This window comes from Triturus cristatus, chromosome 7 (genome assembly GCF_964204655.1).
Source record: "Triturus cristatus chromosome 7, aTriCri1.1, whole genome shotgun sequence".
NCBI classification, from domain to species: Eukaryota; Metazoa; Chordata; class Amphibia; order Caudata; family Salamandridae; genus Triturus; species Triturus cristatus.
In genome coordinates this window covers 1,465,790,214-1,465,807,598 of record NC_140590.1, presented here as the reverse complement: position 1 = coordinate 1,465,807,598, position 17,385 = coordinate 1,465,790,214, and the positions used below count along the sequence as shown (strand labels likewise).

General features: G+C 40.5%; 1 protein-coding gene across 4 annotated transcripts in view; it reads left to right on the top strand.

Moving 5' to 3' along the window:
• PTPRT (protein tyrosine phosphatase receptor type T) overlaps positions 1–17,385 on the top strand; it is a 1,546,842-nt gene that overhangs the window by 1,387,199 nt on the left and 142,258 nt on the right. For all 4 annotated transcript variants that reach the window (XM_085619228.1, XM_085619229.1, XM_085619230.1 and 1 more), the window contains 2 exons: positions 6,556–6,643; positions 12,596–12,672. In XM_085619228.1, the coding sequence (XP_085475354.1) occupies positions 6,556–6,643; positions 12,596–12,672 (165 nt within the window). The remainder of the gene's footprint in view (positions 1–6,555; positions 6,644–12,595; positions 12,673–17,385) is intronic.

Genomic DNA, 17,385 nt, shown 5'->3' with positions numbered 1-17,385 from the left:
GGTGTGAGTACACATCATGCATACAGCATGTCTCAAATGGCAGATGGAGTATATTGACAAGCATTGGCCTTGATGGGGATGGGAAAGAACATTAGATAAACAAATAGAAGAGAAGTATAAGCAGATAGTGGAAGGGTATTAATGATATAATTGAAGCAGGGAAAGGAAATTAAGCAATGGCAATGATGAAATTGGGACGAGAATGGAAAAAAAGTATTTTGGGAAATAAGATTAGATGAGGAAAGAGGCAGTAAGAGGGGCAAAATGATGGGGGAAAGAAGACAAAAAAATACTAGATGAATCAGTGTTGGAAACATCAAAAGCCTGGAAAGGGTAAAGCCTGAACTCAGTCGTGGCCCTTGCAGGTAAGATGTGATGGGGCCAGGTGGGGGGGGGGGGGGGGATTTCTACGGACCATGCGGAGTGAAAATTAAATAATTAATTATTTTTCCCTCGTCATCGTCTATCGAAATCCCCCCCCAGCCGACCCCACCGCTCTTACCTGCATGGGCCACGGCTGCCTGAAATTCTCATATAGAGATTCATATTTTTCCCTGATCCCAGTGCTGGGCATTTTGATTCCCATAACAGGTACTGACTCCGATCACGCTTGCGTATAGAAATAGATGCTCATTTCATTATCCACACAGTCTAATTCCCTGCTACATCTTCAAGTGTGTCAGGAGAAAGTGGACTCATTACCGAAAGATTCTCTGCCTGACAGCTCTCTCACTCTCCTGCATCTGTTTGCACTTTCCATATTGTAGCAAACACCAGTAGGCACGAGGCTTTGCCTTAAAGCAAACCAGAAGGGAAGAAAAGATGCTAATGGCCTAATATTAGGAGACAGCAATTTTTGTTTGAAAAGGTTGGCATCAGACTGCAGACAAATCTCCCCGTTCAGCCATCTGCGGGCTGTCGCTAGGGTGTAATGTACGGGTAATCCACTGTGTTATTTTTCCAAGGACTCTTTGAAGTCGATGGAAATTGGACTCTTGTCTATTTAGCTCTACTTTCCTCAGGAAAAAAAGAGGTGGCATTAATAACCATTGCACATTATCGCAAATTTGCTCTTTGATCAACTCGCTGCCCCAATTACACCTGCCATTATCCTGGCCCGCCAGTCAAACATTGCCTTGCCGGTCATGACGTTTGTCAACAGGAAGAGAGCAGTGAGGAAGCTATGTGAGGCTACTGGCCAACATGACAATTGAACCCACGGTTAGACCCTCTACAAACCACTTTGGCTCTGATTCCGAGTTGTGAGGAATACAGTGAGTTATTTACCAAACCCTATAAATATGTATACCCTTGACTGAGGTATTTATCAGGTGTATTAACTATCTCCTACTCGGAGGTTTAAACTTAGCTACGAAGCACAGCATGCAGAATTATTTTTGCACACTCATTTCTGAATGTTTTGTTTTATTTCGTGTCAATTTCACATGGGCATTTTGCCCCCAGTAAAGTTTGGCAGGGTTGAAAAAAAGAGCGGGGACTGATCATTACAGCTTGGAAATCTGATTCCCTCGCATACTTCTATTTAAACAACGATTGAAATTTCCAGGGCATTACTTCCCTATCTGGTGATTTCCTTAGTTTCTAAATATGGTGTTTACATAGCAAACAGGCGAATGTACCAAGCTGTTCATTTACATGTTGAAGGTGTTTGAATAATTAAGAGGTCACAGATCAAGAATCAATAATCCATAACATCACAGAAGGTCATGTGAACAGCGCAGGAACTGCTCTTCACTGCTTGAAAAGGCAGGGATGCTCTTGAGTATTGATTGCTAGAGATTACATCACACTGCTCCTTTCAAAATGGGTGACAATTACTTCAAGAAAAATGTCAAGTTTTAAAATATGGGGACATGGTTTGATTCCAGCAGCTGGGCCTGCTCCTTCATCGCTCCTAAAGCATGGAATGGCCTACTGCTACCCAAAAGAGCCTCCCCCTCACTTCTTAAATTCCGCAAGTAGCTGAAGACCTGTCTTTCTGAGTAACCCCAACTAGGTCCTAGGTGTGCCTAATTCACTCCCGCGCGGTGCCACGATTCCCTACCGGGAGATAGTGGGCTCAACAAATCTGCATTACTTAACATTCCTGTATTCAAAAAGAGTTTAATTTCTCACATATGTAGGCCACAACTGTAGGCAAAATAACATATTATGTTATGTTTGGATATTTTGATATATCAAACTATATCTCAAATCGTTAACTTGTCCTCCCGGAGCTCTATGGCACATTCCTATTTACCCACTGGAGGGTACATCAGCGTTTTCTGACACAAATGAATGTTATGGTTTGGAGGGAGAGGGTTTCCCCCACATTAGTGGTTAATGGACATAGTTGTATTCTGCAATCTGCCGAACAAACTCTTTTGAGTATGATATCCTGGCTCCTATGTCACTCCACATAATCCAGATGACCTACTGAACTATGTCCGCCATTTTGGCTCGTTGTGGAGGGCTGGCTGTCAGAATATTAAATACATATAGTCTGACATAAATATTGTGTCTTACATTTTGTTTCCAACAGTACCATACAACTGGATGTAGATTTTCTATTATTCACTCCAATAGGGTGATTTTTGTTGGTGATATTTGATACACAATATTTAAATCGGACAGTATTTTGACAGTCAAATTCCATGGCTAAACCTTGAGGACTTTTCCCAGAATGGCGGGGTTGCCACCTTTCATTTGGTGTATATGGACACGTGTTGTGTAGTCCTTCAGTGGTTTATAGGTTAAGTTTTCCTTGTCTGTCTGTTTTACTACGATCGTGTGCTATTGGTTCTAATTCATGTAATATTAACCTGCTTTTACAATGAGAATATATCTTATTCTCGTGTCCCCAATCCTTGTGATTTTCTATCCTGTCGCTTCACGTCCTGCTACACTTTGGGTCTTTATTTAGAGGTTGGGGTGAGATATTCCACCACAAAAGTGGTGTATGTCCCGTCCACTGTATTACAAGTGCTTTATGGCCTGTGGCACTTGACATATGGCAGACGTTTTATCCTCCACCTCTTGATGCAGTATACCATCTTCCAAACTCTAAATAAGGCCCTTTCTCACTGTCCTTTCAGTTCCCACTGGAATGTTTCTGATACATGTATTAGTCATCTACTCTTACTCTGATAAATTATCCTTGTCTGTTTCTCCAATTGCCATCGGTCCTGTTGTTTTTGCCACTAGACATTGCCACCGACATATTAAAATTAAAAGTATTTCTATTCCTCAGGTCCTTTTAACCTCAGACTCTGCGTCTTTTTTGTGGTACTAAAAATAAGTGGTATGACTGTCTTCAGATTCTACTTTTCCGGAGTCTCACAGTTTGCACATCTTACCCCATAAGACTGGAACCACTTACTGTTGTAGTTTCTGGCTTTGCCGCACCACGTTGATGCAAAAGCAGAACACAGTCAACAGTGCAACCTGAGAGCCACAAAGGTGATGACATTATGTCTTCCATCTTCAGCTACTCAAACCTCTTTGGGAAGAAATTTGCTGCCAGACTCATTGCAACCCAGCATCTTTGGCTTCCCATTGTACTCGTCCACCGTGATGCCAAGATATTGCCCCCCCACAGATCAATTTTGTGTGTGTGTGGCCTACAGTTGTGTGTCTGTGTGTGCATGTAAATGAAGGAGTGCCTGTCTGTCTTGGTGCCTTAGAGAAGAGAAGTTTATGTTGTATTGTGATATTGAATACTATGAATGGTATTTTATCGGTGATTGTTCGGTGTTGCATAGTCTAGTGGTGTGGTAGGATAGTAAGTGGAATGAGGAGGACTGAGGGCAGAATTGTATGGTATTCAGTGTTGTGACATGCTTTGGTGTGGTATGGCATTGTTTGGTTCTGTGTGATGCACAGTGAAGATATTTAGGGGCATATCATCAAGTCTCGCGATAAAATTATAGCCGCTTTAGCATCCGTTTTCGGGCGAAAAGCGGCGATAATTTTATCACACTAGCGCGTGTTCCCATGCCTCTGCGCCCTTTCCCTTAACGCCCAGCTTTGCATCTCTAATGATATGCAAAGTGGGCGTTCCTCACCAAAATAACGTGGGAAATGTCGCTAACAGACATTTCTCCTATCATCAATCTGCACGCTAACCTGCAGAGCGATAAGAAAAGTAGCGCTAACCGCGCTTATCGCTCCTTTCCTTATGCCTGCTTTCCTTCTGTGTTTGCCATGATAGCCTATGTGAGGTGGATTGTTCCTACGATAATCGCACGTTTTGCAACTATCGCTGGATTACTTTTCGCATTGGAGATAAGCGTTGGTGATAGCATGCTATCTCTGCGATATAATCCAGCGATAGCCGGCGATAATTATCCTCCTGCTAAGCGCGCTTAGCGATAATTATCACCGGCCGTTGCTCATATGCCCCTTTGTTTCTGGTTATTTTGTATATTTAAAATGTCAATTGTGCTGTGCTGGATCAAAAGAGGTTGCCATGACGGGGTGTCTTGTAAAAGTGTGTAAATATGTTATGCGGTGTCATGTTTTCGGATGGGAATTGATATGGCTAGGGGTATTGCTTTGTATGTGACACATGCAAGGTACGGGAAGATTGACATGTGATTAGATGGCTTTTCGATGGTGTTCTAAGGACTCATAATGACTGTCAAGTAAGGTTTCCTGTAGTCAAGAAACATATTACTGTAACTGAACTTGCAGAATATAAATGATAATGAAAACTTTACAAATATGATTACTTTAAATATGTTTACTTATGTTTAAATCTGTAGTTGCCAGTGACATTATTAATCTTCTACAGTGGAGAAGGTTCTGTTTTAAAAAAATGTTTATTTCAATGTCTCACTTATTAGTGTTCTAACTTAATCCTTTGTTGATTTCAACAGTCTTCTATTCCCTCATTAACCTCATATACTGTTGTATGCATTAAGTATTCATTTTAGTACCTCTGTTATTTTGTTACAAGCGTGGTTCATATATAATTTACTGTCTCTGAATTCTTTTAAGTAAAACATATGTCATTGCGTGAGAATGAAATGTTATATCTTCCAGCAACTTCATGGTTGTATTTCACTATTCCCAAAGTCTAAGCTGTTGCTGCTTATGTCACCAATCACTCATGTGTAGGTTTTATGATTTCAGGGCACCTGCATTGTCCCATTTCAGGACTTTCGCTGAAAATGTCACTTTTGTCTAAATTGTTCATTTGCTAAACAGACTGAATGCCAAACTATGTTAGAAATTAGATAAAAAAAACCAAAAATAATTATGACGTGCTCTTTATTATTAAAATTGAACGTGCAGATAAAATGGTCTGTTGGATAGAAATCAATAAAAAAGAAGTAAAGAAGAGCTTTTGTTGGTATAAAACTACTTTGCCCTTAGAAAGCCAAAGATTTTTTCTTCGTAAGTATGCATCAGAACCTAAGGCAAAGCAAATCAGAACTAGCGTTCAGGAAATTGTTAAAAACAACCCTTTTCTATCTGCAAACGTATCTGGATGATAACTGGCTGACATAGGGCTGGGAGGCTCTTCTGGTTGGCCATGCGCTTAATAAATAACTGTGAATAGAATAGAATAGAGAATTGGGCAGCAAGATGGCTGCCAACCTTCATAGAAAGAAAAGGATGTGCTTGCCCTTAGTTTGTTGGGCCGAGCAAAATTGAATCCTTCATCCATAGCGAGGCGGTCAAAGTTATTGCCCTCCCCTGAGGCGAAATGAAAGCTACCCAGTCCTCTGCAAGCCTTGTTATCCAGCTGATTGACAAAAACTTTCACAGAATATATTTCGGAGTCCTGTAATCCACCCTATGAAAGTCACAAGTGCAAGGAGGATACTTGACAGTGTCGAAACAGGAGCAGGCTTCCTTTGAAGGAAACAGTTCTGGTGGTGGGCTTGAAGCTCAGGGCAGGGAGCGGGAACTCAGGGCTTGAGATCTGAAGGGGATTGGAGCATGAAATGTGGGACATCTGATAAGCGGTGTTTGCCTACCCGCTGCCCCTCGTGCCTGTAGGTGAGTCGAAATTGTTTGTTCATGCCTCCAATGGACACTAAGGTTGCCCTTCTCAAATTTAAACTTCATGAGATACACTTTAAATTCGCCTAACTTCCCATAATCCAAGATGTAAATTCTTGAGAAATTTTGCACTGTACCATATCTCCAGCTGCTTTTGCTTACTGAGGGCCCTTGCAGTCGTACAGAACAAGGTTCTAAGGTAGCCGAGAGGTATGTCCTGGTAGTTTTCAGGATCTGATAAATAATACCTCACACCTCCCCGTATTTATAGTGGAGGGCTCTTACATCACATTGCTGATGAAGAAGGCTTACATAAATTATCTATCCATCTGTTATTTTTTTAAACATTGGCAATATTCAAAGAATTGCCAGAATGGATGCCAGTAATTAGAATAATGGACCTGCCATGTCTGCAACCTTCTACTGAGCACTTCTACCTCGAGCCTACCTTCAAATGTGAACTAAAATGCAAACTCACTCTGCTCAATAGAGTTCTTGGTGTTCTAGATATTAGTAACCAGTTGAATAACTTTCTTTTCTCTACAGGCACTTCCAGAAGGACAGACGGCATCCTGGGATACAGCCAAGGAGGACGAAAACCGCAATAAGAACAGATATGGTAACATAATTTCCTGTAAGTACATATTCAAGACGTGCTTAAAGGGCCTATACACTGTACAAACACACTAGGCAAGTAAGACATAGTAAATCCATTCAGTTCTATTTCACAGGGGTCGCAATTGCCCAAGTTATTCATCTGAATAACTGAGTATGTAAATGATTCCCTTTAAGATTCCACTTGGATAGGCAGCATAACTGGCTTGGGTCTGGCTCTCACATAGCAATGCTGGACGCACATTTGGTCTTCAGATGGACAGTGGGATCTTTTTTAAAACATCCAGATGAAAACCTCTGCAATCTGTTTTAAAAGTACTCACCCTGTGAATCTGCCTTTAGCCCTGCAGATGATATATCTTGATTACCTGGGTGTTTCTACTCTAATGCTTTCAGAATAAGACCTTTTGACTTTCTGCATATTTGCCTTATACATCAGAATTATGGAGAGTCACTTCTTGGTTGCCTTTCAGTTACTCTCTAGCATGACTTGCACATCTACTCATGCTTATAAAGCTGCATTGCATTGTGTTGCAGTGTATGCTCTGTCTATTTGTGTGCTTGTCTTGTAAATTGCTCCCTAAGCATGTGTAGCTGTATATTCCTGTGTATTAGCATGTGTCTCTTAGCATATGTTACTATGTGTATAAGCTCTAATGCTTGTTGAATGATTCCTATTTTTACTTGAGCATGTGTCTTTAGTCAGGGGTTTCCATAATATATAATTACACATTGTGTGTCTTGTGTACCTGCCTTAAACATATAGGAATAGGGCTCTTGGGAGAGTTACAGAGTGGGTGCACTGTCCCAGTTTGCACCAGTGTGCATCCTTTACTATTTGCCCCCGGAGCAGGTCTGTACATTGTGCCCAGTGACAGAAATGCACTGTTCCCACTGAGAGTGAACCAGCGACTACACTGAGAATGTGGTAATAGGTAGGGAAAAAAAGATAAATCCTAATACTCAATTATATCTAAGGCTCAAGGCCAAAACACAGTCAAAGTGTACTGAAAACAACATTGCCTTTTTACGTTTTGTAAAGGCAGCATTACCCAATCATAAATTGCCTTGTCATCAGCATGTACTGCAGTATACTGCAAAGTGACTGCAGTATACCGTAGCACAACATATAACTAAGCATTTTCACAGTTATTACTTTAACAGTTCTTAATCTATTTACACCTACTACAAGAATTAAAATGTACACCTTATAATCAATATTCCTGCAACATTGCATTTACATCCGTTCATCCACTTTCACGCTACGTCTCTTTAAATTACCACACTCCACTTCATGCCACTCCACTCTATGCCATTCAAATCCACGCTACTCCATTGTATGCTATTCCACTAAACACCCCTCCACTCTATGCCATTCTATGTTGCAACTTCACTCTACACCACTACATTTTATGCTGTTCCACTCTATGCCACTCCAGTGTACACCATTCCACTGTACACTATGCCACTGTACGTCTTTCCACTCTATGCCACTGCACTGTTTGCCACTCTACTCCACTGTATGACACTCCACTCTATACTATTACACTGTAATCCACTCCACTCTATTGCAGTCTAGTCTACAGCACTTCAATGTACGCCACCCCAGTCTACGCTACTCACCGTTATGCTATTCTACTGGACGCCACTCTACTGTACACTAGTCCACTGCTTGCCACTACACTCTACACCAATCCAGTCTTCACTCTCCAGTCTACACCACTTTACTGTGCACCACTCCAGTCTAAATCACTCCATTCTGTGCTATTCCAATGCGGGCAACTCTATTGCATGCCTCTCCACTCTATGCTATTCCGCTCCCAGTCCAGTCTACACCACTCCACTGCACACAAATCAACTCTGCGCAACTGCACTTCAGACCACTCCGCTCTAAGTCACTACATTCTATGCTATTCCTCTGTACACCACTCCATTTTTCACCACTCTAGTCTCTGCCACTCCACTGTATGCAACTCTACTCTATGCTATTCCACTCTAGACTACTCCACTCTATACCACTGCACTGTGCACCAGTTCACTGTGTGCTATTCCACTGTATGCCATTCGACCGAATGCCACCAACCTCTACTTCACTCCACTCTATTCTATTCCACTAAACACCACTATACTGTGCCTCAATTCACTGTATGCCACTCCACTGTGCACTAGTCCACTCCACACCACTCCACTTTATGATATTCTAATGTGCCCAACTCTACTGTATGCCAATCCACTCTACAGTATTCTACTCTATGCCACTCCAGTTTATGCCATTCCATTATATGCCACTCCACTCTACGCTATTCCACTGCACACCACTATACTATATGCCTCTCCACTCTACACCACTACAATCTACACTGTTCCACTCTACGCCACTCCATTCTACACCACTCCAATCTATGCCACTCCACTGTATGCTATTCCACTCTACGACCCTCCACTGTACACCACTCAATTCTATGCTATTCCACTGTACATCACTATGATATACCTCACTCCATTCTGTGCCACTGAAATCTACGCCACTCCACTATACCAATCTACACCAATCCACTCCACTCTACACCACTCCACTCTAGGCTAGTCCACTGTGTGCCTCTCTACTCTATGCCACTCCACTTTACACCTCTCCACTCTACGCTATTCTTCACTACATCACTCCGTCATACGCCACTCAAGCCTATGCCACTCCACTGTACGCCACTCCACTCTATGCATGTCCACTATACACAATTCCACTGTAAGCAACTCCAGTCTATGCCACTCCACTCTACACTACTGCACTGCAAACAACTCCACTGCACCCCACTCCACTCTAAACCAGTCCTCTGTGCGCTACTTCACTGTACCCCATCTATTCTGCTCCACTCTACTCTACAACCCTACACTCTAAGACTGTACACTGAACAGCATTCTCCTCCACTCTACTGTTTGGCACTCCACTTAATGACGCTCTGCACGATGACACTAAACTCAATGATTTGAAACGAATTTTCATTAAAAAAAACATCCTACCGATTTGCTACAGAGTTCAATACACAGTGTATGGAGGTTACGGGTGGGTGGAACTTGCAGGATTAGACTACACGGAATTCCGCTGAGTTACGAAAAAACTCTGTGAGTGTCCGCGGAATTCCTCTAATGGGCAGATATAGGCACTTTGCTCTTTTCGCGCTGTGATTTAGCGCCAGGAGCCTGTTCAACACTGAAAAATGAGCATGAAAACTACCACGTGTCATGTTAGAGGGCAAAGCTGGTTGAGGTGATTTTGATGCCGCTCGAGTATATTTTCTACTTGAGTGGCAGCCTTCTGACTGCAAGCGGTGCCAACCGCTCCCATTGGAAAAATGTAGCTGGATGTATTCCTAGCAACTGAAAATCACACTAGGGGATGCCAAATTTTGCTTGCACTCACCAATTTATGATTTTGCTACGTGAGCAAGAACAAATTCTGCCGTGTGGCGATTGGCGGAATTTTGCTGAACTTCACATCACAAGAGTAACACCGAGATGCCAAAATTCCACCAATTCGGCCAGGGTAATGGAATATTTTGCCTACCCCTAACGTAGGTGTGCAAGTTATAATAATTTGAAGGTGGTGCGTAAATTATAAATTAAAGATTTGACTATAAGTTTAGAATTTTAACTTTTTGTGTAGTTTAAGTTTGGTTTGTATATAAAAAATAAAGAGAGTTATATATATATGCAAAAAAGAAGCTCCTGTATACAGCACCCTACAACAACAGCGACACACTAATTCTGCTCACCTCAAATGTCTGCTTTACTAGCAAACTTTTTAAGCATAGGATTAGCACAGTGCAATCCATACCGAGCTAGAAAGGGGCAAAGTATTTTGCCATTCCTACAGCAAGGTATATAATTAGCACAGTGCCTTCCATACAGAGCTGTAAAATGACAAAAGTCTTGTACCACACCAGACACAGTATTTCAGCTTACAATTGGTAACATACTACCCAAACCAACCTGGAATGAATAAAAGCAACCCTTGACAATGTAGGATTATACAAATGGTGAAAATGTTACACATTTTGTGTAACATTAATTTATTGAATTACACAGAATTATGCCAGTGTAAGAAAAATGTTGCATTCTATGTATCATTTGCCCTATTTTTCAATGCCCTGTTTCACCCTCAAAGTATTGCCATCAAGACAACTGTTTTATAACTACATAAATGACTAGAAACCTCATTCCTCGAAAGGGCTTAATAAGTCAAAAAGTTCCCATACCCAGAATTCTTGGCTTGTGATGGATGCCATAAATAAAAAATGAAAAAATGCTTGGGCTGGATTGTTCCCATTACTAGCAAGGTCAAGACGGGTTTGCATATGACTGGGTCCAAACTGGGGTGGCGTGGTGAGCAAAAAAATGACGGATTAACCCCAGATCTTTGTGACGGGGGGGGTGAATGTTTACATTGCTCAGCATTCTGTCCATGATTTGTTCTTTTTGCAAATGCCATAAATAATGCACAGTGTCGATCACTGACCAAGTTCCCTCGTTCGACATGACCACAATGGCCCCAAGGACCATGCATATGCTTGTGTTAAATTTTGACAGAAATACATACACTTCAAGATTCCAGAATGATGTGTTTTGAGGATTCATTTTGACATTACAATAAAGTGTTTGATTTTGTCTCTTCACAAAGAATTGTTAGTTTAAGACTCTAAACAGAGTTTAGGAGATAGTCAAGTAAGACTGGAGATTGAAAGGTGTACAAGTCTGTTACCTAAAATGCAACCTGATGGACATGTTAATCGTAGGCCAGTGGGAAATGCTAATTATGCTCACACAATTTGAAAGAAGAATTGTGAATTTGTATTACACAAAATGAGCAATATTTGACATTACACATCAAACATTATAGTCTATCTCCAAGTAGATGCTACCTGTTTCTTTGCTACGGAGTTAAAAAGTGATGAAACTGTATCTGAAGAATTTGAACTCTTTCACCACATACAGTAATTTTCACAAAACTTAAAATGTACCAAACTAAATAAGTAAATGGCATGTCACACTTCCACCTTTATCACTCTGTTCGCCATCAATAAGTATTCTGTGGTGCATGCAGGTTTGTATTCTCAGCAAACCAATCAGACTAAGTTCCCGCTTGCGGTAGTTTTACCTGTGTACTGACCAATGCTATGATTGCTGTGAATGCAATATTACAAATGTAATGATTGTGCCGTTGGTCACCATGTGTTCGTTGGAATACAAGTAAAAGGACTAGACCCAAAGTCACTGCTCATAATGTGACCGGGGCAGACAAAGCCTTAATTTGAAAATTGGTTAAGTAGAAATTTTTAAATTCGAAATCCTCACTTATATCTGCCTTAATTTCAACATTCCATAGGAACTTGGGCACTGATAGCGACAAATCCTTTTTGTACTCCTTGTTCAGATCACCATATCAAAATGAACTTCCAAATACTAATCTGTTTTGAACAATACCATATGTCCAACAAGACCTGATGGAGACCCATCACACCTTCAGAATAATAAATCTCTTTAGTCCAAGATCAGACTATCTCCTACATAAAACTCTATATTTAATTCATTGAGGAATATAAAAAAAAAATATCCAAAGCCATTTTTTCCTCAGTCACACAATGCACCAACTAATCCCTTATCTGCAACTGACTCATTATAGATGCATCCCTTATTTGGTATCCAGGTGCCTATCCTGCTTCGCATTCATATTCATTTCAGAACCAAAGTGCCTATCTACCCCGTTTCACAACTTCATAGTACCCAGTAGCCGAGTCCAAGTTGCTGCATTATGTGGCATCCATTAGCTTCCAACTAACATTCTCATCCAGTCTAGGTTCTCATGCCTATGTCTAAGGTCGCCTTTGGGTATAGTCTAATCGGCTAAGAAATAATGACTTATTTGTGAGTATTGTTTAACGGTGAGGTACTAATTGTGTTCTTGTTCTTTCTTCAGATGACCATTCTAGGGTGAGGCTGCAGCTGGTGGATGGAGACCCACACTCAGATTACATCAATGCAAACTATCTCGATGTAAGTATACTCTGCCTGTCTCATTTCAGCCACCCCCCCTCATCTCAGAGCAATCCCCTCACTCACATCTTTTAGGAAGAAGATAAAGACCTGGCTATTTAACATCTAAACAGCACCTAGTTTGCCTCTCAGACAGCGCCAATACACCTTTGTGATAATCGCGCACGTAAAACAATTCTTAACATAACATAACGTTTCTGTAGAAGGAAAACACTGAACATTTACATGCACTGTGCCTCCCAAGCTCTTCCTATTGTGGAGTTTGTTGACAGCCATTTTCCTCCAGGCTACAATTACGGTTTCAGGTATACTTTTTCAGTTTCAAAATACAACAGTAGGGGCAATAGCTCTCACTCAATAAATACTTTAAAATAAATAAATAACTATAATTTAAACAATTTCATATAGCTCCGTTGGTGCCTGGACCTAGACTATAAAGTATAAATAAGGTTAATAAATGCTATTTTTGTTCAATATATATTACCATATTAGCACTCTACATTTCTCTGGCACATCCTACGAGCTCCAATGGTATCCTTTGAGTGACGCAAATCCTGACGCTCATGCATTAAACAGCAATGTTGTTCTTCAGGTTCTGCAGATTATGTACACTTTGCTTTAGACAGCAGAACTGACCCGACTTTCTGAGCTGCAGAGACCTCTCACATTTCAGTTGCCTACAACACCCAAATGTTGAACCTCATACCAAATCTCTTGGGCTGGACAGAGTTTTTGTAATAATTGAAGAAGGAAATGCATAAAATTAATGATTATTTTGCAAAAGGTTTTTGTCGGGGCTAAAACACAGGACTATTTTCCGAACACTGGGACTTAAGTGAGATGCTTGCATTTGAGAAAGCTCTGAGCTCATTGATTTCTCTTCCCTTCCATCTTTGGACCTTTTATTAGTTGCCTGAGAGGTATGAGGGAGTTATCATCACTTCCAATTATCATAACACATGAACAAATGTAGTTGAGCAATAAAGTCAGGATTAATGGATGAAGTTGAATGGGTTTGTTACAAACTCAGAAACAAACTGATATAGATGAGTCTCAAAAGCATATTATAAAAGTTAAATATCCAAAGAATGAATTCAAATCTCCTAATGAAATTCAACCTAAACAATGAAAAGCACATCAGAAACTCAGTGGCTGCTATACAAAAGATGAGGAAGAGGATCTGAAGATTAAACGGCAAGGTTCGTTCCTACTGCCTCTTCATGTGTTGAACGAGAGAAATCTAATTTTTCTTTTCTATACCAAAATAGGAGACCTCCTTATTAATCTAGCATAAGCAAAGAACAGGTGTCAGCATTATGGAGTCTTGTGCAAAGAACTCCAAGTCTATGAAACGTATAGAATGAAGCCACACAGTGAGAGGAATACGACCGCGGCCCATGCAGGTAAGACCGGTGGGGCAGTGGGGCTATTCGACAGACTGCGACGAGGGAAAACAAATTATTTATTTAATTTTCCCTTGTGGTCGCCTGTCGAATCCCCCCAACCCGGCCCCCCGATCTTACCTGCAGGGGCCGTGACTGGAGGAATAGCAAAAAAGTTCTACATCTCATGAAATCCTAAGGGTCTCTTCTCTCCAGTTAGCAATACAACACCTCTCAACACAAAGTATTAAATGTAACCAGCATCATCATCTCCAGTACATTTCCATTTTCCTTGGTAGAAATTGGCAACATTCAGCCCTTCTTCCACACCTTCAATTGGGTACATTCAATCTACCTTGAGCATCCATTCTCCACCTTGAGAACTTGTCTCCAACTTCGTTAGTACATCATCTTCTTGCCAAATGGTTCCTCTTGTATCTTAATATCACAACAAATAAATAATGCCTTTCACCAACTAACAAAGCCTTGTATCTGCACCTGCAGAGGAGAGAACATGCAAGCAAACATTTCTCACATGGAAGTTAAGCATTGAAACTCAGGAACTTAAGGCTTGTAATTATGCAAAGTTAGCACAACAGTTAAAGTGCACTTGGCCTATGAATATAGGTGCACGCACATTCACAATTAGTACAGATAATTAATATTATGTGAAATAAAATCATGGTTACATATAACTGTGTGTTACATCTTAAAACACTTGTATAGCTATGAACGAGAACTACATGCTTACTAGAAGTCTTCAAACGTAACAACAACAGTTCCAATACTGATGGACTTTTACTCCACTTTCTTATGTGGGAACATTTTGAAAGGAAACAAAATGAGCGAGGACCTTTTGTTTAGTCGATTTAATCAATCTATTTATGCGTTTTGTTTGCAATTTACGGGAAACTTTTTTGTGTATTTCCACAATTTACATTAGACAAATAACAAAAAATGATTTACTATACATAAATAGGCACATTCAACCGCAGTCATATCAACATTCACTCCCATACCACACTGGACAGTCCAGAAACAAACATACTCTCTAAAAAAGCAATCAAAATTCACTTTAAAGACACAGATTACACCATGGCCATAGGAAAATAGTATACTCTGTAGGAAGCAGTGTAGAAAGTTCCAAGTAATTCTTTGAGTTCGTTAGGCCAAAAGATAAAGGTCGACGCGTTTCAAGCCCCTTCTAGTACTGGGGCTCTCATCAGGACCTGGGAGCTGAAAGGAGAACACAGGGGGAGTCTTACTAAACTGTCACCTCCTTTCACATGCAACAGCGTATTTCTTAATACAAATTATACCTGTGATTGATGTGTCCACCAGACCTCTTGCCGTATGAAATCTAAATGACAAATTAGACCAAAATTCAATCCAACTATACCATCTTTGAAGCTACAGAAATTCGAAGACCACCAAACATGCAAGTGACATTTATGCTGTTTAACTTACGTGTAGAAGTGTTTAGGGCGGAATTAATCTGAAAAATCAAATGAGGAAACGATGTCAGGTCGCTGTCTTAACGAGAATGGGTTGCTAGATTCAAGCATATGCGGTGTGTCAAATGCGCCTTGCGCGCCGCTCAGAAGCAGTTAGCCTACCTTGAATCTGGGAGCTGTTGAAGGACAAAATCTCTTCCTATATTCCGTTGCGTTTTTCATTAAGTATTTTTCGTCGTGATTGAATCACTGAAAAAACGATAAAAAGGGAGTTTATCAGCGGGGTTGGAGACCGCCGAAAAAGCGGATGCGCTTTGAAGAATTTGTTGAATCGTCTTCATACCTGTGTTCGTTACTTCTCACTCTTCAAACTCGGAGGGAATGAACTTCCGTGTTTGTTCTCCAAATCTCGTGTGGATATAATCTTGTCAACCTCACCCAGTGTGTTCTGGGTAGTGTAGTTTATGATGGTTTATTCGCCGGACAGAATCAATTTTAAAAAATGGTTGTTTTTCAATCTTTGACGCAACATGTAGATACACTTTTCTTCGCTCAGCAGATGTCCATTCATGTGGGGGACAGTTTTAAAAGTGAAGCTTGTAAACTAGCTTAATAAGAAAAGGTAAACTTTATTGTTCAGTCGAAGATGAGCAAAGTAGACATTTGAGTGCGCTGTTTTGTTCACTAGAATGGGTCAATAATGACTTGTCAGGATGAGAGTCTTGAGCAATAAGTGGCAGGCTCTTGAAGGGATAGTGTGAAGGGAAGAAGGGGGTCCCACTATCATCCACTATGTTTTATGATAATTCATTCCTGGCTGTATTTAGTCAAAGATTATAGATTTCCGATAATTCATTAAGACCGTTCATGGCTGTGTTGAATTTCACAATGAGCATTGCTTCGCGCCGCGAGAGTTGTCGTTCAAGGTCACCACCTCTTGAGTCAGGATCCACCTTGGAAATAACAGTCCATTTTAAATCAGTTATTAGATGGTTGTGAGTTTTCCAAAGTTGGACCAGCGGGGCATTTTGGACATTTTTATTAATCCGTGATTTGTGTTGTGATAGTCTAACTCTGATTAGACTAGAAGTCTTCAACATAAGTATTCACACATTAAGTGATTCTATTAGGGTTCTATCATGGAACATTTCAGTAGTACAATGGAAACTCCATTGTTTATTAGAATATTAGACCAAATGGAGTATAGAATGTGCCAATCTGCACAAATCAACATAAATATGTGACGTGTAATGGTGGAGCCAAAATGTAGCTGCACTGCATTCATTATTGCATTTATTGTGCAGTAGCTATATAATTGTACATTTTGCATAAAAAGAATTGCAGTGGCAGTACAACACTACTAGCTGTGAGATTACTGCATATGTTTTTATTTGAGGAATGCATTGCAACAATGGCAAAGTAGCAGTGGATTCAGTGCCAAATTAAGCTTTTACAAGGCCCTCCACACCCTCTACCAGGAAATGTCACTGGTGCTTCATTCAGCCATTGGCTAGTTTGAGACACAGTAGTCCTTCTGGTGCACATTCAGCTGATCACCATATCAGAACATGCAGTGAACCTTCCATTATGGAGAAGAAGGATAGAATAGTATGTTGCTCAAACGGGGCATTTCTTTCCTAAGGACAAGTTCCTCAACCATCATGGTTATATGTGTCACACTACAAAAAACAGAATTAATTAAGGAAAGCAGCACTTGATAAGTTACTCACACGAGACATGGAACAACTTATGCTCAATTCTTGCCCGAATAAATGTGTAAACTCGTTATTTGAAACCATTTCCAAAATGCAATGTATCTTTATATTCTACAGTGCTGCACAAATGTCATTTGGGACATAGGATTGTGTAATAAGCAA